At 41.9% G+C, this 21,093-nt stretch overlaps 1 protein-coding gene across 2 annotated transcripts in view; it reads right to left on the reverse strand.

The window, feature by feature from the left end:
- Window positions 1-8,173: 8,173 nt before the first annotated feature.
- The window catches only part of LOC117501876, a 120,487-nt gene continuing 107,567 nt past the window's right edge, over window positions 8,174-21,093 (reverse strand). Inside the window, exons 39-46 of one of the 2 annotated variants that reach the window (XM_034160842.1) lie at window positions 18,496-18,630; window positions 17,990-18,415; window positions 17,847-17,915; window positions 17,593-17,732; window positions 15,987-16,118; window positions 15,823-15,880; window positions 15,641-15,718; window positions 8,174-8,957 (exon numbers count right to left, since the gene is read on the reverse strand). In XM_034160842.1, coding sequence (XP_034016733.1) covers window positions 8,410-8,957; window positions 15,641-15,718; window positions 15,823-15,880; window positions 15,987-16,118; window positions 17,593-17,732; window positions 17,847-17,915; window positions 17,990-18,415; window positions 18,496-18,630 — 1,586 coding nt within the window. In that variant the 3' untranslated portion in view covers window positions 8,174-8,409. The remainder of the gene's footprint in view (window positions 8,958-15,640; window positions 15,719-15,822; window positions 15,881-15,986; window positions 16,119-17,592; window positions 17,733-17,846; window positions 17,916-17,989; window positions 18,416-18,495; window positions 18,631-21,093) is intronic. The other variant, XM_034160843.1, reaches the window with a different exon arrangement.

The following is a 21,093-nucleotide window of genomic DNA, read 5'->3' on the forward strand; positions in this document are numbered from 1 at the left end:
TTTGACTGGAATAGAAACACGCCGCATTTCCGGTTTCTACACATCATTTCCTGTTTATAGACATTAAAAGTCCTAATTATAAACAAATAAATACATTTAAAAAAGACTGTAAACGTGATATAACTGGACTTTTAAAATTTAAAATGTGTGAAATTCCAAGTGTTCCATACTTGTGGAGGGCACGGTATCCTAACCTTATGATGAGTGCAAAATGAGTGTGGTATTATTAATGTTTAAGAATGTTTAGTTTCACTGTTGCTGCACTTTGTGTCAAATCATAGTCATATCGTATATCAATCAATCAATCAATTTTTTTATATAGCGCCAAATCACAACAAACAGTTGCCCCAAGGCGCCTTATATTGTAAGGCAAGGCCATACAACAATTATGTAAAACCCCAACGGTCAAAACGACCCCCTGTGAGCAAGCACTTGGCTACAGTGGGAAGGAAAAACTCCCTTTTAACAGGAAGAAACCTCCAGCAGAACCAGGCTCAGGGAGGGGCAGTCTTCTGCTGGGACTGGTTGGGGCTGAGGGAGAGAACCAAGAAAAAGACATGCTGTGGAGGGGAGCAGAGATCGATCACTAATGATTAAATGCAGAGTGGTGCATACAGAGCAAAAAGAGAAAGAAACAGTGCATCATGGGAACCCCCCAGCAGTCTACGTCTATAGCAGCATAACTAAGGGATGGTTCAGGGTCACCTGATCCAGCCCTAACTATAAGCTTTAGCAAAAAGGAAAGTTTTAAGCCTAATCTTAAAAGTAGAGAGGGTGTCTGTCTCCCTGATCTGAATTGGGAGCTGGTTCCACAGGAGAGGAGCCTGAAAGCTGAAGGCTCTGCCTCCCATTCTACTCTTACAAACCCTAGGAACTACAAGTAAGCCTGCAGTCTGAGAGCGAAGCGCTCTATTGGGGTGATATGGTACTACGAGGTCCCTAAGATAAGATGGGACCTGATTATTCAAAACCTTATAAGTAAGAAGAAGAATTTTAAATATCATATTGATATGAAAATTCAGTAAGGTATATCTTCAATTATACATTCCAAATCTAAGGTGGAACTCTTCTAGTGTTTACTAAGGTACATCTAAATATCTTTAAAAGAGAGAGAGAGAGAGAGAGAGAGAGAGAGAGAGAGAGAGAGAGAGAGTAGAGCCACTTACTAAGTGCCTGGTCTTGAGAACCAGGGATGGTAGGTTGAAAACCTTTTTTATCCCATAGGAACTCTCCCTACCCACCTAAGCAGCTCAAGAATATGGACAGCATGTACACTCAAAGAGTACACTCCAGAGCTGTTGCTCGTGTATTGAATGTTCATGTCTCTACCATAAGCCGTCTCCAAAGGCGTTTCAGAGAATTTGGCAGCCTCACAACCGCCAAGACCAATCAGATGAAAGACGTGTACAAAAAGGAGCCAGGGAAAGATAGTGTCAGTATCTTCTGCTGATGACCTACTAAGCTTACGTCAGGGACAGGCAGCTGAACTGACCCACAGAATTCTGTGTATGGTAAACTTATCCTACTCATTCTGTTACATTTAAATTCTGTTTAATAAATCTCTGTGTAGAGGTCCATCTACCGGGGCAATTGTGTTTATCATAAATAATTGGTACTTCCTTCTTTTAATCAACGGATGCGCGGAACAAGGTTCTGGGGTAAGGCAAGGTCAGGAGACACCACAAAGTCCTAACACTACCTATTTTATAAACACTACCCAATCTAGAGCCCATGGATCCTCACGGGCAACATGCAAGTTGCCCGCCCGTGAGGATCTGTGAAGTGGAAAAAAAATTCCTGCTTGCAACAGCTTGGACAAGTTGTCCACTACTTCTTCGAGAGCTTCGCAAATGGTTATATGATCTTCAAAATAAGGCTCAGGAGTCAAGAGTCCAATGCAAAAAAAAAAAAAGATAATAGTTTAACGTGTTAAAAGCAATGATGGCGAAAACCAGAGTGAGATTCCTTTATACTCTCTGGGCCTTCTCCTGTTTTTTTGACAATCCTAAAAATGGTTGAATATAATTGTGTCATCTCAGGGCTTGCAGGGACTTACCCAGACTCGTTTCCAAGTGTGTCAGAACACAGCAGCTTTCAGGGATTTTTTTCCCCAAAGGTGTTTCCAAGTGTGTCAGACTCCAGGCCATTGACTACAGTGTTCCTAAGTTTTCAGAAAGTGAAACTTGTATATTATATTCATTCATTACACAGACTGATATTTTTCAAATGTTTATTTTAATTTTGATTATTATAACTGACAACTAATGAAAATCCCAAATTCACTATCTCAGAAAATTAGAATATTGTGAAAATGCTGAATATTGAAGACACCTGGTATCTCACACTAATCAGCAAATTAACTCCAAACACCTGCGAAAACCTTTAACTGGTCTCTTAGTCTACTTCTGTAGGCTACACAAGTCATGGGGAAGACTGCTGACTTGACATCTTGCCTGGGCTAAAGACATAAATGACTGGACTGCTGCTGAGTGGTCCAAAGTTATGTTCTCTGATGAAAGTAAATTTTGCATTTCCTTTGGAAATCAAGGTCCCAGAGTCTGGAGGAAGAGAGGAGAGGCACAGAATCCACGTTGCTTGAGGTCCAGTGTAAAGATTCCACAGTCAGTGATGGTTTAGGGCCATGTCATCTGCTGGTGTTGATCCACTGTGTTTTCTGAGGTCCAAGGTCAATGCAGCCGTCTACCAGGAAGTTGTAGAGCACTTCATGCTTCCTGCTGCTGACCAACTTTATGGAGATGCAGATTTCATTTTCCAACAGGACTTGGCACCTGCACACAGTGCCAAAGCTACCAGTACCTGGTTTAAGGACCACGGTATCCCTGTTCTTAATTGGCCAACAAACCCGTCTGACCTTAACCCCGTAAAAATCTATGGGGTATTGTGAAGAGGAAGATGAGACATGCCAGACCAAACAATGCAGAAGAGCTGAAGGCCACTATTAGAGCAACCTGGGCTCTCATACCACCTGAGCAGTGCCACAGACTCCATGCCACACCGCACTGCTGCAGTAATTCAGCCAAAAGGAGCCCCAACTACGTATTGAGTGCTGTACATGCTCATACTTTTCAGTTGGCCAATATTTCTAAAAATCCTTTTTGTTGTATTGGTCTTAATATTCAAATTTTCTGAATACTGAATTTGGGATTTTCATTAGTTGTCAGTTATAATAATCAAAATTAAAAGAAATAAATACTTTAAATATATCTGTGTGTAATGAATGATTATAATATACAAGCTTAATTTTTTGAATGGAATTACTAAAATAAACTTTTTCATGACATTCTAATTATATAACCAGCACCTGTATATGCTATTAGCTCAGCACAACAAAGCCTTTATCATCACAAATAATCAACTGCAGTAACTTTACAATGACTTCATCCATGTCCCATTTATGTCTAGTTGCGATAGTACTGTGAGCAACTGCAGCTGGAGTCAAATTTGTGTTGACATTACTTGGCCAGTAAGCAGTAAAACAATACAGCTTCTACAAGTATGTCTTACCCCCATTCATCAGGAAATACGACTACAGCGTGGTACTGAATGTTAAATCTGTCTGGTGTAGGCAGCTCTCAAAAACTGCAGGGAAACTAGTGAGGGAAGCTACCAAAACACCCCTGACAACTGAAGCAGTTAGTCCTTTGAGACTGACTGGAGAAACTGCACACCTAGTCCAAGAGCATGAGCTCAAAAATGGCCAAATAAAAGAAATTTTGCAGAACATGAAATTTTCAAGATTTGTCCAGAGATGTTTAGAATGTGTCTGACAAAAATCACACTCCCTTTGTCACTTTATTTCAGATAAAGGTCGACTACAACCCCTGGCAAAAATTATGGAATCACTGGCCTCAGAGGATGTTCATTCAGTTGTTTAATTTTGTAGAAAAAAAGTAGATCACAGACATGACACAAAACTAAAGTCATTTCAAATGGCAACTTTCTGGCTTTAAGAAACACTATAAGAAATCAAGAAAAAAAAGATTGTGGCAGTCAGTAACGGTTACTTTTTTAGACCAAGCAGAGGAAAAAAATATGGAATCACTCAATTCTGAGGAATAAATTATGGAATCACCCTGTAAATTTTCATCCCCAAAACTAACACCTGCATCAAATCAGATCTGCTCGTTAGTCTGCATCTAAAAAGGAGTGAACACACCTTGGAGAGCTGTTGCACCAAGTGGACTGACATGAATCATGGCTCCAACACGAGAGATGTCAATTGAAACAAAGGAGAGGATTATCAAACTCTTAAAAGAGGGTAAATCAACACGCAATGTTGCAAAAGATGTTGGTTGTTCACAGTCAGCTGTGTCTAAACTCTGGACCAAATACAAACAACATGGGAAGGTTGTTAAAAGCAAACATACTGGTAGACCAAGGAAGACATCAAAGCGTCAAGACAGAAAACTTAAAGCAATATGTCTCAAAAATCGAAAAATGTACAACAAATGAGGAACGAATGGGAGGAAACTGGAGTCAACGTCTGTGACCGAACTGTAAGAAACCGCCTAAAGGAAATGGGATTTACATACAGAAAAGCTAAACGAAAGGCATCATTAACACCTAAACAGAAAAAAACAAGGTTACAATGGGCTAAGGAAAAGCAATTGTGGACTGTGGATGACTGGATGAAAGTCATATTCAGTGATGAATCTTGAATCTGCATTGGGCAAGGTGGTGATGCTGGAACTTTTGTTTGGTGCCGTTCCAATGAGATTTATAAAGATGACTGCCTGAAGAGAACATGTAAATTTCCACAGTCATTGATGATATGGGGCTGCATGTCAGGTAAAGGCACTGGGGAGATGGCTGTCATTACATCATCAATAAATGCACAAGTTTACGTTGATATTTTGGACAATTGAAAGGATGTTTGGGGATGATGAAATCATTTTTCAAGATGATAATGCATCTTGCCATAGAGCAAAAACTGTGAAAACATTCCTTGCAAAAAGACACATAGGGTCAATGTCAATGAGCAGATCTGATTTGATGCAGGTGTTAGTTTTGGGGATGAAAATTTACAGGGTGATTCCATTTTTTCCTCAGAATTGAGTGATTCCATATTTTTTTTCCTCTGCTTGGTCTAAAAAAGTAACAGTTACTGACTGCCACAATCTTTTTTCTTGATTTCTTATAGTGTTTCTTAAAGCCAGAAAGTTGCCATTTGAAATTACTTTAGTTTTGTGTCATGTCTGTGATCTGCTTTTTTTCTACAAAATTAAACAACTGAATGAACATCCTCTGAGGCCGGTGATTCCATAATTTTTGCCAGGGGTTGTATAATCTCCAATTTATGTCATCTTCTCTGCACATGCGCTTTGACCTTTTTTCCTAAGTGTTCTCAATATAATACATTATGCAGCCTGTTTAATAACTTTTATGATGAAAATAATTTTTTGCATCAGCACCTAAGACATTTTCAATGTATTTGAAAATAAAATCCATATATTATTTCATGAGAAACTGAAGCAATGTCTCTGTTTTGTGATGTTTATAACATTAATAATTCCTGGATCAGCCCCTGTATCTGGGTACACACCAAACCCCCAGTAAAGGGTGAAGAAGCTTGATGATGTCTTTATGTTCTGGTGACTCCAATTTGTAAAATTTTCCTGTCACTTGGAAAAAAAAAAAGTTAACAAAAACAGCATAGCAAAAATTTGATCCCATAGAAAACAGTAATTCCACATCAATTTTATTAAAACATCTCATAAGTGAATTGCTCAAAATGTTGAAATGTGATACAAGATCTAAATATTAAACATATTTCACATTTACAGCATCTGTAGATTTAAAGATGCACTATTTCTATATAAATAAAAAAATCTGTTTAACCTCACTTAAAATTAAACACCATCAAGACCATCACATCTTACAAGTTCCTAATGGCTATGATACATTTCCCAACTGAAACAACAATTCATAAACCTCTACACTTAAAGCATAATATGGATGAGAACTCAACATATTAAAATTAATCAATTAAAAACAAAGTTAAACATGTCCAATCCCTGAAATTCTGAACAGAGTAACAAATTAATTATTTTAAAAAAGCTTTAAAGATTAACTATTATAAAGGCATATTATAAACACATTACAAAGTATATTACATTTAATGCATAAGAAATTGTCCAAAATCTGAAATTAACAAATAACATTTAAATCTACTGAGATGCAGAAGTTTAACGTTACCGAAATTATAAAGGGGAAGTTGCCAGCAGTACAGAAAACTGCATTTACAAACATATTTTGCACCAACTGCATGTTCAACACTCCCAAAGTGAAAAAATAAGGGAATGGTATAGGACATACAGTGCATCCAGAAGTATTCATGCTTCACTTTTTCCACATGGAGTGAATTAATTTTTTCCCTCAAATTTATACACACGATACCACATAATGACATTGTAAAAAAAATAATAATTTTTTCTTCAAATTTATTAAAAATAAAAAATAAGAAATCACAGCAGTATTCACAGCTTTTGCTATGAAGCTCAAAATTGAGCTCAGGCGTCATGTTTGGAGGAAACCAGGCACCATCCCTACAGTGAAGCATGGTGGTGACAGCATCATGCTGTGGGGATGTTTTTCAGCAGCAGGAACTGGGAGACTAGTCAGGATTGAGGGAAAGATGGATGCAGCAATGTAACCTGCTCCAGAGCACTCTTGATCTCAGCCTGGGGTGGTTGTGTGGGCCGCTGAAGAGGAGGTACTGCTGGCCCACCACCACCAGATGGCGCCTGCTTGAAGTGCGGGCTTCAAGCACGAGAGGGCGTAGGAGCAACGGAGAGTGACAGCTGTCACTCATCATCTGCACCAGCTGTCACTCATCTTCCACATCACCATAAAAGCCGGACTACAACTCCACCTCCCCGCCGAGAAATCAGCAACCAAGAGGTAACCGTCTCTATTGAGATTTCTCTGCGGAACTGAACTCTTCTTTGCAGCCGTTTGCCCTGTGGTGTCCTTATCGGAGCTGGAGTAAGGGCGTGACCGCGACGACTTTGCATCACGCTCCATATCAGATAAGTGGTTACACAGGAGCTGCACGAGTGTGTGATTGGAGGTGGAGGTGCTCCCTCCTTAAAGAACATTATCTGTGAGTGGACTACTGAGTGTGCGAACTCATACTCACCTGGATTTCCTCTGTTCTCTGCCAGCAGTACCAGGGTCGACAGCCGAAGGCAGAGACCACCTGGGGACTCGGGATTTGGCGGCTCCGGTGTTCTTCAGGCCCGTTGGTGGTGGAAGCTGTGTGGGAATCAGCTCTTCTCTCGCCAGAGGTCTTCTATCTTTGAGCCTGCCCACATGTCACCTGGTGTATAATTGGCAATCCATATTTCTGTCTGTATTCCGTTGTGTGTTTCCACAACATTAAATTGTTACTCGTTGGCTTATCCATTGTCCGTTCCTTAGCACCCCCTGTTGTGGGTCCGTGTCACGACACCTTCCCAACAGGTGTGAAGGTTCATCTTTCAGCAGGATAGTGACCCTAAACAAACAGTCAAGATATCAAAGGAGTGGCTTCAGGACAACATTGTGAATGTCCTTGAGTGACCCAGCCAGAGCCCAGACCTGAATCTGATTGAAGATCTCTGGAGAGATCTGAAAATGGCTGTGCACCGACGCTCGCCATACAACCTGAAGGACTTAGAGAAGTGCTGCAAAGAGGAATGGGCAAAACCACCCAAAATAGGAGCATCAAGCTTGTGGCATCATATTCAAGAAGACTCGAGGCTGTAATTGGAGCCAAAGTGCATCAACACAGTATCAAGCAAATGGTGTGAATACTTATGTACTTAAGTGCTTTTTTTTTAAATAAATTTTAAAAATTCAAGTAGTCATTATGGTGTGTTGTGAGTAGAATTTTGAGGGGGAAAAAAATTAATTTATTCAATTTTGGAACAAGGCTGTAACATAAAATGTGGAAAAAGTGAAGCACTGTGAATACTTTCCAGATGTACTGTACTTCAGTTCTTTGTAGTCACCCTTACACAGCTCGAGAGTATAGTTTGATGTGGCAGTTACAATAGAACCACTGGGTAACCGATTATCTCCAGCAGTGGAACAGTGCGAATCTGTGAGGTATGGGTTGGCAGGTGGAACTAGAACTGTCCTGGCCTATATTTACAACAGCTGTGTCACATTGTTGGTATTGCAGATAATTGGTGTTGGCAGTAAGTCCGAAGTTGACAGGTGGCCTGTGTTTATTCTCAATGGCTAGCGTGTTCGTGGAAGTTGGCATTTTTTCCACTGTGTTTGAAAACATGGCTGAACTGAGTTTTTCTGAAAAACTGACACTGGAAGGGGTAACCTCACCTTTTTGTGGGACTGGTTGGCTGGATGGCTTACATCTTTTAGCTCTCTCATGATTCAGAAGACCAATTAGTCACCCTCTACGCTTGCATTTGATGCTGATTCAGGTCGTCCATTATTGTCCTTAAAACACATGGAAATAGGTGCACTGGCGGTGTTATCAAAAGTCATCTCTGAGGTGAATCCAGGGTGAGACAGACTGTAAATTGCTGGCAAATGGTCCCCAAATTGGGGATTATGAGTAGATGGTCTGACCAAAGATTTAACAGGTGCACCAAATGTTGCCCTTTCAGTTGGGAAGCATTGTTGTCTGGAAGGTGCCGAGGGTGACGGACTGGTTTTATGAAACATGTCAGAGAAACTCTGAGTTTCTACAAACAAATCTTCCTCTTGGGCCAGCAAATAAGGCTGTGTTTGTGAGCTCAGCTGACAAGCCTGAAATCTGAGTGCTGTTCCAACAGCAATGTCCTTGCATTTGACCTGCTTTTGTCGAGGGTGTGAAGTAACTTTAGAATAAATGTTGGAGTCAGTGTTAACATCTGGTAGAGTCCTCCTTCTTTTAACTGTAGCCGTATCTGCAGCCTCTTCAAAACGAGTTTTTCCTCTTCGCATGGTTTCTAAAATATAAAGTGGTTTATATTAATGAACAAGAACAAAACACACACACCCACACAGCTAACCCAAGAGTTAGCTTCAATAACTGCTAATATGCAAACTGAAAAGTTACCATAACTGAGGTACCATTACAGCAGTTCTCAAAGTGTGGTGATCTGAGTGACCCCTAGTGGTCCATGAAAATATTGGTAAAATATCACATTTTAAATTTATATTGTATTCTAACTTAAAAATGTTTATCAAACTGTTTAAAAATGACTTCAAAGTCTAATAGCAGCATGTATTTGAGTAAAAGTAATTTGTACAGCTGTCAATCTTATATTGTAATTTGTAATGTGCTGTTGGTTAGATATTTGGGGAGGTTTTGTTTGTTTTTAAACTGGTTAAATGGTTTTTGGTATGTAGCTGAAACAGTTAGCTGGAGCTACAACAACCTGGTAATTTTTATTATATGAATTTAGCTTTGGCCTTCTTTTTTTGTTTTTTTCCTTTAGAAGGCTGGGAAAAAAACAGACCTAAAAAGCTAAAATTTTAATATGTTAAAAGGATGAACACTGAGCTTTCCAAAAAAAAAAAAAAAAAAACTTTAGCATGCCAAGGAGATGATTATTTAAATGTAGATAATTAAATGAACAAATAAAATTAGTTTATATTCAACATACAATTTATTCACAGTACAGAAAGTATTAAATAAGGAATATTAAAGCTGTACGGACTTTCAAATTTCATAAAACTGACAAAATTTTGTTTCTACTGAAAGCCAAGCATTACAATGTAGGTTTATTTTGTGGCATGCTGCAAAATTACAGCTCAGTTTAATGAGAACATACTTATCTGGGAGGAATTCCATGGTGAATATTTTATGTTACTTTTAACAGTGTCTACAGGAGGAAGCGCATGTGCACATTCAAGAGGTTTTGAATGATCTTTGTTCTTTCTCCTTGTGTGATGCGCGTTCACGGGGCTTGCATGCCGACATCCGTAAGAATGGTTAGAAGTGTTTATTCCTCACTAATATTTCTAAAATATTATAGAGATTAGATTTATACAGAAATAAGCTGTTTTTTCGGCGCGTTTTCCACCACCTTTATTTTGAGTGAGCAACCAGCAGACGTCGCCGTAAGTTTCTGTACTCTGATTGGCTGCCGCTGTGTGCTTCCCAGCATCCCTCACACAAGACAGGGAAGCCTCCACATGATCTATGATGTCACTATGTAGTTCATGTCCATCTGTCCATGTGTTTTCATTTCCCTTCAGGGGAATCAAATTATTTCCAGACAACACAAATTTTAATCATATTGTCAATGTCATACAAATCCCTTATTTAAATACTAATAAAATTATAGTGGTGCCAAAGAAAATAGTTTTTATGAGAAATCTTAAACAGTGGTAGTACACCTTTAAGAAATATATTACATATGTAAAATAATGTAATTAATTGCATTTACTCTGGTTTGACCTTCAACTACTCCTTCAACTCCTCAAGGTGATGCTCGTAACTGCCGTGCAATGTGCTAAATTCATTTATTGGATTTAGTGTATAAGCGCCAACACTCTAAGGGTTTACAAACCTTTTGACCATTAAACTTGATTCCAAAAAACTGAGCTAAGTTAAAGTTAGCAGAACAAAATTTAGTGGCTAATTGGTCCACTAAGGGTTTTTGAAGTTAGCTGAGAAATTAATGCTTTAATGCAAAAGTTAACACTGCTAATTAGCTATTAGCAGAAATGTGCCCACCACTGGACAAAAATATTCCTTTGCAAAGAACCTCAGTTTGTATCATTTGTCACACATGGCATATATTCTAATACATACATTCTAATGATTTTCCTCTGTGTCCACAAATTCCATTCTTGCAATTAAGGTTTTGGTGGTGGAGGCAACTTTCCAAAACAACAAATCATACAATTACCAAAAACACTTAAATTACAGTCACATTTAGAGTCTGCTCATGACACAAATGAAAACATTAACTAGAAAGGTACTGTACATCTGCATGCCTTTGCACAGCCCCATTCCACTACAGTGGAATGCTTATTTGTCCATTTAACTCCTTTACTTTTTGTGGAAGTATTTTTTTTTCCCTTTTATTTTTATTGTTTATGCACAAATGACAACATCAAATTCCTTGTATGTGAGAACTTACTTGGCAATACATTTGATTCTGAGAAGATAACTAGGCTGGACTCTACAAATGTGATGCCACCTGTCTTGAAATGAGTGAACTAGAGCAGCAACATTTAATCAATTATGACACTGTAAACCTGAACAAGTTGACAGAACTCAAAAATAGAGGCAATCAATTGCCACAAAATATTTGAGTTCATAAATTTAAAAGTCACTTGTTCCCAGAAGTTTAGATTACATGCCACTTGCACCTCACGATTACAATTAAATTATTCGGCTGCTCCCTTGTTTTTCACTCAGGGTCACCACAGAAAATCCGAGGTGGATCTGCATGTTGAACTGGCACAAGTTCTATGCCAGGCGCCCTTCCTGACGCAACTACACATGGAGAAATGTGGCAGGGGTGGGGTCTGAACAAGGAACCTTTTGCACCGAAACCAAGTGTTTTTTTTTTTTGGTGTTTGAATTACTTTTCCAAAGCTGGGTCCCAGCCATGGCAGAGCAGCGCCAGGGCTCATTTGTTTATACAAGGGACCAGCTGATGGAGCTCCGACACAGATGCCAGAACGGAGAAAGACATGATATCCGTAAAGAAATGCGAATGAAATACCGGACCTGTAGAGCTGGGAGGAGATGATGGCAAAGGAAGAGGAGATACCGGCCGTATCTTCCTTCCATCACAATGGAAGGAAGATACGGAGACGTGGCTGCATGACAACATACTGGATTCTGGAGTGAGTTTACCTGCTTTGACTACATGGACTCTCCCCACCCTTCCCCCAGCTCCTCCCATTTCTTCCCCTACCCCATGCACTCACCTCACACCCCTTATTATTTACAACCCCCTCATCCCACCAACCTGCCTCCACTCCCCCCTCCTTACACCCTCCTTCTCCTCGAAGTCTCCATTTGCTCCTGCCCAGACACCTCAGCCTTCCTCCCACCCATTGACCCCCCATCAACTGGGGCTCTTTCCATCCTCTCTCATCACAATCACTGCTGAGCATGTGAGAATTTAGTCGCCTGTGTCTTGGAAAGGTTGCAGGTCCTGATGTCCTCAGTCCCAGAGTGCTGAAGGATGTGCTATCCAGTTATGTGGGATTTTCCAGCACATCTTCAACTTGAGCCAGATGGTTGTTCCTGAGCGGTGGAAAACCTCATGTTTGGTCCCTGTGCCCAAGAAGAACAACCCAAACACACTTAATGACTACAGACCTGTGGCCCTAACATCACATGTAGTAAAGTCAGTGGAGAGGCTCATCCTGGGGCACCTCCGCACAGTTGTTGAATCATTCAGCAACTTTGGGTGGAGCAGCCTGTTGCTAAAGGGGCTTTCTAATACAGTCTGGATGTCACGCATGGGGTGGGAGGCGTTCTCCAGCAGGGATGACAGTTAAAGCCCTTTCACACCGGGGGTGCTCCCGGTTGCGCCATGCGTCATTATGACGCCGCCGCGTGGAAGCAACTCAGTGCCGAGACGATGCAGCTCGGCACCACAACAGCGCGAGGGGCGCAAAGGAGGAAGCAAGTCGGGCGCCGAAAAATTAAACCCGTTTAATTTTTTTGGCGTCCTGTGCTCGACGCAGAAAGGAAGTGGTTCCAGCACAAGTTGGGGAAAAGAGGCGCAAGTCGGGGCAAAGAGGCGTGTGACTCAGAAGCCAATTTATGATTCCTGCTCTGTTCCATTGTTCCCGCAGTATAAATATGCAGGATTGTTTTTATACCGTGTAACTACATGCTGAAAGAAAAAAAAAAAAAGACAACAGGAAAAAAAATGCTGATTGCAGCTCAGCTCCTTCTCTGTGTGGAGCTGTCTGGTGAAGAGAGGCACTGTGAGGCAGCAGCAGCTTCTTCTCTCACAAATGTGTTTAAATAAAATCCATAAAAGTCCTGCTCACAGACTGATTGCCAGAAATATCCAGTAAAAAGTCCGGACATCTCTAGTCCACTCATGAACGTTCGTTCACGCGCGCACATGTGAACAATTAAAAGAAAAAAAAAGTCTGGCTGCAGGCATCAGTTCTTTGTTCTCTGCTCAAACTCTCACATCACAGTTAAAAAAAGGACATAAGTCCTGAGACAGGACATGTCAACATCAAGTAGAACTCCAGACATCTCCACATGCAGCTCTGCACAAGAACAAATATAAAGTAGAAGAGAAGTCAGAGTGCACAGTCTGTCTGCAGCCAAACTGTGCACTCTGACTTCTCTGTGCAGAGAACCTGCAGGCTGCGATGTCACCTCCTCTCTGCGCCCTGCTGCGCGCACCTGACACCTGACACAGATATTCCTGCGTCATCATGACACCACAGGAAGCAACTGTGAGCAGCCCCGGTGTGAAAGGGGCTTTAGCCATCATCCTCCTTTCTCCCACCTCCTGCACTGAGTCCATGGGACTTCCCAGGACAGAGCTGGCCCTCCTAATCACTTTGTCAAGTCTCCTCTAAGCACTTGTGATGCCTGTGCGCCAACAGACCACTCCGTAAAAAAATGGCTGATGCCACTACAGAGTCAAAGAAGGTCCTCAGGAGCACCCCCTGCACTCCAGACAACCCGAGTCGCCTCAGCAGGTAGAATCTGCTCTTGCTTTTCTTATAAAGTGCAGTAGTGTTGTTTGACCAGTCCAGTTTATTGTTTAGGTGAACACCCACTGAACTGTAAGAGTCCACTATCTCAATATCCGTTTCCTGAATCTTCACTGGTGTCGGTGGAGAGCGCCTGTGCCAGCAGAAATCCATCACCAGCTCTTTGGTTTTCCTCGCATTGATCTGGAGGTGGTTCCGCAGACACCAATCTACTAAGTCTTGGGTCACCCCTTGGTACTTTCTGTCAACCTCGGTGATTAGGCAGACAATATGTCCTTCAATGCGCATATTAAACAAATATGTAGGACTGCTTTTTTGCATTTGCGCAATATCTCTAAAATTAGAAAGGTCTTGTCTCAGAGTGATGCTGAAAAACTAATTCATGCATTTATTTCCTCTAGGCTGGACTATTGTAATTCATTATTACCAGGTTGTCCTAAAAGTTCCCTGAAAAGCCTTCAGTTAATTCAAAATGCTGCAGCCAGAGTACTAGAGAGACAGGGACTAGAAGGAGAGAGCATATCTCACCCATATTGGCCTCTCTTCATTGGCTTCCTGTTAATTCTAGAATAGAATTTAAAATTCTTCTTCTTACTTAAAAGGTTTTGAATAATCAGGTCCTATCTTATCTTAGGGACCTCATAGTACCATATCACCCCAATAGAGTGCTTCGCTCTCAGACTGCAGGCTTACTTGTAGTTCCTAGGGTTTGTAAGAGTAGAATGGGAGGCAGAGCCTTCAGCTTTCAGGCTCCTCTCCTGTGGAACCAGCTCCCAATTCAGATCAGGGAGACAGACACCCTCTCTACTTTTAAGATTACGCTTAAAACTTTCCTTTTTGCTAAAGCTTATAGTTAGGACTGGATCAGGTGACCCCGAACCATCCCTTAGTTATGCTGCTATAGACTTAGACTGCTGGGGGGTTCCCATGATGCATTGAGTGTTTCTTTCTCTTTTTGCTCTGTATGCACCACTCTGCATTTAATCATTAGTGATTGATCTCTGCTCTCTTCCACAGCATGTCTTTTTCCTGATTCTCTCCCCTCAGCCCCAACCAGTCCCAGCAGAAGACTGCCCCTCCCTGAGCCTGGTTCTGCTGGAGGTTTCTTCCTGTTAAAAGGGAGTTTTTCCTTCCCACTGTCACCAAGTGCTTGCTCATAGGGGGTCGTTTTGACTGTTGGGGTTTTTCTGTAATTACTGTATGGCTTTTGCCTTGCAATATAAAGCGCCTTGGGGCAACTGTTTGTTTTGATTTGGCGCTATATAAATAAAATTGATTGATTGATTGATAATAGCAGAGCTGTCAGAGAATTTTTGCAGGTGATAGTTGACAGAGTTGTACATGAAGTCTGCAGTGTAGAGGATGAAGAGAAAGGGAGCCAAGACTGTTCCTTGCGGGGGCCTCTGTGCTGCAGATGACCACGTCAGAGAGACAGTCTCTAGCCCTCACATACTGTGGTCATCCTGTGAGGTAGTCCAAGATGAGTGGTGGGGGTCTACACTTGTGATCTCCAGGTTGTCCCTCAGAAGCACCGGCTCTACGGTATTAAAAGCACTGGAGAAATCAAAAAACATAATTCTCACAGTGCTCCCAGGCTTTTCCAGATGAGTGAAAGCTTTATGTTGTAGGTAGATGACAGTATCATCTACTGCGATGTCAGGCTGGTACGCAAACTAAAGTGGATCCATTGATGGTTTCACCAGGGGGCGGAGATGACCAAGGACCAGCCTTTCCAGGGTCATCAGATGTGATGTCAGTGCCACCGGTCTAAAGCTGCTGAAGTCATCCAGGTGTGGTGACCTTTTCTTCTGAACTGATACCACACACAGGAGGCACTCTCCCAAGTCTCAGGCTCATGCTGAAGATGTGCTCCACAATCCTGCATAGCTGTAAGAGCTACACAGTCTGTACTGCTGCATTACAACTCCATTAAGAAGAGGGAACCCCCCCATCCCGTGTAGGGGCTACTCACCTTTCTGTTGTGGTGCACTGAGAGGGCAGTAGGTGGCGCTCTGCTTCTGTTTCCTTATGTTTCGAACCAGATTGAGAGCTACAAAAAAAAAAAAAAAAAAAGCAAATTAACATGTCGTGTTCTATACACCCACATCTTTAATGCTGAACAAGAGCAGGAAAAACTTTATTCTTTACTGCTACCTTCACTGAAGGGAGCTGTCCGTGCAAAATCATAAGCATCTAGAGACAATAGTATAACCTTCAGGAGAAGATATAAAAAAAAAAAGTAAAAAATTTGAACATGCATTTCAACTTTGAAGTGCTTTCATCTGAAAATGTGTAATAAATCTTAAAACTTAAATCACCACTGAATCTATTTTGTTGAAACGTTCACGGTCTGAAAGCAGGCCAGCAACTTCCTTTAAAAGGGTCAGTTTCATATATTCGTGGAGATCATCCTCAAACCAGAAACTGAGGAACTTCAGGTATGCTCTTTGCTAAAAAAAAAATAACAGGGGGGTAAAAAAACAAAACAAAACAATATATACGAGGGCTGTCAATAAAGTATAGGTCCTTTTTATTTTTTTCAAAAACTATATGGATTTCATTCATATGTTTTTACGTCAGACATGCTTGAACCCTCGTGCGCATACGTGAGTTTTTCCATGCCTGTCGGTGACGTCATTCGCCTGTGAGCACTCCTTGTGGGAGGAGTCGTCCAGCCCCTCGTCAGAATTCCTTTGTCTGAGAAGTTGCTGAGAGACTGGCGCTTTGTTTGATCAAAATTTTTTCTAAACCTGTGAGACACATCGAAGTGGACACGGTTCGAAAAATTAAGCTGGATTTCGGTGAAAATTTTAACGGCTGATGAGAGATTTTGAGGTGATACTGTCGCTTTAAGGACTTCCCACGGAGCGAGACGTCGCGCAGCGCTCTCAGGCGCCGTCGTCAGCCTGTTTCAAGCTGAAAACCTCCACATTTCAGGCTCTATTGATCCAGGACGTCGTGAGAGAACAGAGAAGTTTCAGAAGAAGTCGGTTTCAGCATTTTATCCGGATATTCCACTGTTAAAGGAGATTTTTTTAATGAAAGACGTGCGGACGGATCCGCGCGTCGGGACGCAGCCGGCGCGGTGCAGCGGCACAGGAAAAACACCTCCGTGGTGATAACCATTTGTAAAATCCAGGCGGCTTTTGATGGCTTTCAGTGGAGTGAGTATATGAGAAATTGTTTAACAGCTGGACATGTTCCAACTTGTCCTTAAGGCTTCCAACAGAGGTGTTTTTCCTGTGGCGGAGCATCGCGGCGGCTGCGAGCCGACGCTGCAATCCGTCCGCACGTCTTTCATTAAAAAAATCTCCTTTAACAGTGGAATATCCGGATAAAATGCTGAAACCGACTTCTTCTGAAACTTCTCTGTTCTCTCACGACGTCCTGGATCAATAGAGCCTGAAATGTGGAGGTTTTCAGCTTGAAACAGGCTGACGACGGCGCCTGAGAGCGCTGCGCGATGTCTCGCACCATGGGAAGTCCTTAAAGCGACAGTATCACCTCAAAATCTCTCATCAGCCATTAAAAGTTTCACCGAAAACCAGCTTAATTTTTCGAACCATGTCCACTTCGATGTGTCTCACAGGTTTAGAAAAAATCTTGATCAAACAAAGCGCCAGTCTCTCAGCAACTTCTCAGACAAAGGAATTCCGACGTGGGGCTGGACAACTCCTCCCACAAGGAGTGCTCACAGGCGAATGACGTCACCGACAGGCGTGGAAAAACTCACGCATGCGCACGAGGGTTCAAGCATGTCTGACGTAAAAACATATGAATGAAATCCATATAGTTTTTGAAAAAAATAAAAAGGACCTATACTTTATTGACAGACCTTGTATATTAATGCGAGAGCAGCCGCTTTGGCTTCAGAAATATTTATACTCCAGAAATGATTGAGTGCAAACTGCAGATTCCACCCACCATGTAGTTTAAGTGGTGCTCACTGCTGAACATGTGTTTACAGATTTCATCCCTGGAGAGCGTCTGCCTGCAGCTCTCACATAAGAAGAATGTGTCCATGTTCATCGATGCCCCCCGGCACTCCCACACAGAGCCCAGACCTGCTCAGCATCCACAATGCATAGGTTTTAGTTTGTTTGTTTTTTTATGATGTGAAATAATGGGAGATCACAGAAAAAGAAACAAATAAATAAATAAATAAAACACAAATCCACCTATAGCTGTTTTATCATTAAACACGTTCAAGTATGTTGACAAAGAGCTTCTGCCAGCAACAGTTTCTCCTGTACAAACACACAGAGTAAGGAATCAGTGCAGTACACAGACGCCTCTGACTCACAAATGTTTTACTACCTACCACGTGATGTGTGTTGTGTGGATTGCAGCACATGGTTGTCTCTCTGACTCATTCTTGCAGAGCTCTGCTCTTTCATGTTCCCTGAAGCTGCTGAAGACTTCAGCTCTGGCTCCGAAGATGCCACAGCTGATGTGATCTTTTTTCCGTCCTGTGGTTTGTCCTCTGAATCCAAGTCACGCCTCTCCTTGCGACGGGAACTTACAGGACTCTTCACAGAGCCATCTAGAGTCTTCAGATCTGGGTCCAAGGTTTTTATGGTCTGTTTCCCATCTTCTGGCTCAGGGGTCCCCTGTAAATCTGAATTACTCCTCCCCAGCTGCTGTTTGGTGTCAGACGTTTCTTGACATTTATTGAGGGTTGGAACTGAAGCATGTGGAGATTCAGAGTCGGTGATAAGAAGATGAGGGGAGTCAGAGTGTTTCTCCTCTAAAGCAAACAAGAAACAGAAATTAAAATGATACTAAAAGTGATTATGAGAACATTGCTACACACCTGGAAATATTTACCTTTACACGCTGTGGAATCTGTATTCAGTTCATCATCAGTCTTCAGCTGGACTACATCAGGGCTCCTAAGTGTAGCCGTGATTTGAACTTTAGCATGAATGTCCACGTCACTCTCAAAACGTTCCTGTTCAGTAACTGAATAGAGCAACAACAATCAGATCAGCAGAGAACAATTTTAATGCCAAAGTGACTTGAACGACTTCCTGTGTGCATGTAGGTTGACCCCAGAATTGCCCTTAAGGTGTTCATTTTTGAAAAAGTCAAGGTCATTAGGGTCAAAAGTTTGGTTTATCTGGCTGTCTGTTCAACCACTCCACCCAGATCAAACTTTATATGTACTGTCTGATCCCACTACCTAGATACATGGCACACGCTCACCCTCCGATGAGTGTGGTTGTGTAAAACTAGCTCTCCGTCTCTGGGGTCCGACCTTCGTGTCTCCACGGGTATTACCCAGCAAGGCTACACAAAGGCTATTTAAGCTGGTGTCGAGGAGATTCGTCTAGCTGCTCACTGCCTCCATCCGGACGTCTACCCCGCTGAAGCTGGTCTCGCACCCCGGTTGAATAGCCTCCTCAGGAACCAGGATACGAACCGGCCAAGCCCGTTAACGGCAGCTCTCCTCTTATGGATCAGGGCTCTTGGAATGTTGCTAGATTTTAAATTTAGTGACTCATACAGCGAGTCCCCAGGATGTGTTATTTTTATTGAAAACCAGACTAACCTTTTAGAGCACTTTGATGTTGCGCACCGCAATATACTTAACTTTCACACCTTAAGAAGCATCAATAATCCAATGTCCGAGCCTTAACACTGACTGCATGCTTGGAGTTTTATTGCAGGTTTTGCAAGGGCCGATAACATATTCATCATGGGTTATATGGTGATGATTTCACAACAGTAATACAAATATAATTAAAATAATGATTGGCTGAGATTTATTATTATTAATTTTTTTTTTTATAATACAATAATTCTGACTGATCTTGCTTTGACTGGGACTGGATTGATTTCTTAACAAATTTTCCTGGGAGTGAGGGAGGAAGGTTTTCGAGGTTAAGGTCCCCAGCTCGATGAACCTGATTTCCTCTTCATCAGCTATTAGTCGTTGGCTGACCACGATCCTTGTGCGATATTGTGATCCTTCAGCAAAGTTAATCCACATATATTATTCCATCTTCAATCAACCACAAGTTGATCTAATCCATTCTGGTATGCTGTGATATTCCTTGAGAGAGAAATCGTTGAACATTTCCCACTCAGACTTAAGGCCAGTGGTTATCCTCCATCGTTCTGCTACTCCGTAACTGGACGGCCTGAGTGGGTGTCGTAATATCTCTCAAACGACTCTGCACGGCTCCAATCCTCTCACTCCACGATTCCAATTGATACTGTCAGATACCGCTTTTTTAGATACACGGCACACGCTCACCCTCCGATGAGTGTGTTTGTGTACAAACCAGCTCTCCGTCTCTGGGGTCCGACCTTCGTGTCTCCACGGGTATTACCCGGCAGGGCTGCACAAAGGCTGTTCAAGCTGGTGGCGAGGAGATTCGTCTAGCTGCTCACTGCCTCCATCCGGACGTCCACCCCGCTGAAGCTGGTCTCGCACCCCGGTTGAATAGCCTCCTTAGGAACCAGGATACGAACCGGCCACGCCCGTTAACGGCAGCTCTCCTCTTATGGATCAGGGCTCTTGGAATGTTGCTAGATTTTGAATTTAGTGACTCGTACAGCGAGTCCCCAGGATGTGTTATTTTCATTAGAAAAACCAGACTAACCTTTTAGAGCCTTTTTGATGTTGTACACCCAATAAACTTTAACTTTTACACCTTAAGAAGCATCAATAATCCAATGTCCGAGCCTTAACACTTTAACTGCATGCTTGGAAATTTATTGCAGGTTTTGCAAGTGTCAATAACATAATCAACATAGATTATATGGTAATAATTTCACAACAGTAATTCAAGTATAATTAGAATAATGATTGGCAGAGATTTTTGTTTTTGATTCAATAATACTGTCTGATCTTACTTTGACTGGGACTGGATTGACTTAATTTTTCTAGGAGTGAGGGAAGAAGGTTTTTGAGGTTAAAGTCCCCAGCTCGATGAACTTGATTTCCTCTTCATCAGCTATTAATCGTTAGCTGACCACGATCCTTGTGTAATGTTGTAATCCTTCAGGAAGTTAATCCACATAAGAGTTTATTCCTTCTTCAATCAACCAAAAGTTGATCTAATCCATTCTGGTATGCTGTGATGTTCCTTGAGAGAGAAAACGTTGAACATTCCCCACTCAGACTTAAGGCCAGTGACTATTCTCCAATGTTCTGCTAATCCGTGACTGGACGGCCTGAGTGGGAGTTGAAAACTCTCTCAAACGATCTTTATGGTTCCAATCCTCTCACTCCACGATTCCAATTGCTGCTCACAAGATAGTCAAGTCTTGTGATTTCCTCGTAGCAGGGGAGAAGTGGCAACAGCACCTCTCCCTGGAAGAATAACCCCGTTTCCTGGTGTTTCACAGTTTATATATGTGCTTGACTCTTGTTGTATTCAGATGATCTTGGTTACCATGGGGACGCTGTTGACTCAA

Source organism: Thalassophryne amazonica, chromosome 20 (assembly GCF_902500255.1).
Source record: "Thalassophryne amazonica chromosome 20, fThaAma1.1, whole genome shotgun sequence".
Classification (NCBI taxonomy): Eukaryota; Metazoa; Chordata; class Actinopteri; order Batrachoidiformes; family Batrachoididae; genus Thalassophryne; species Thalassophryne amazonica.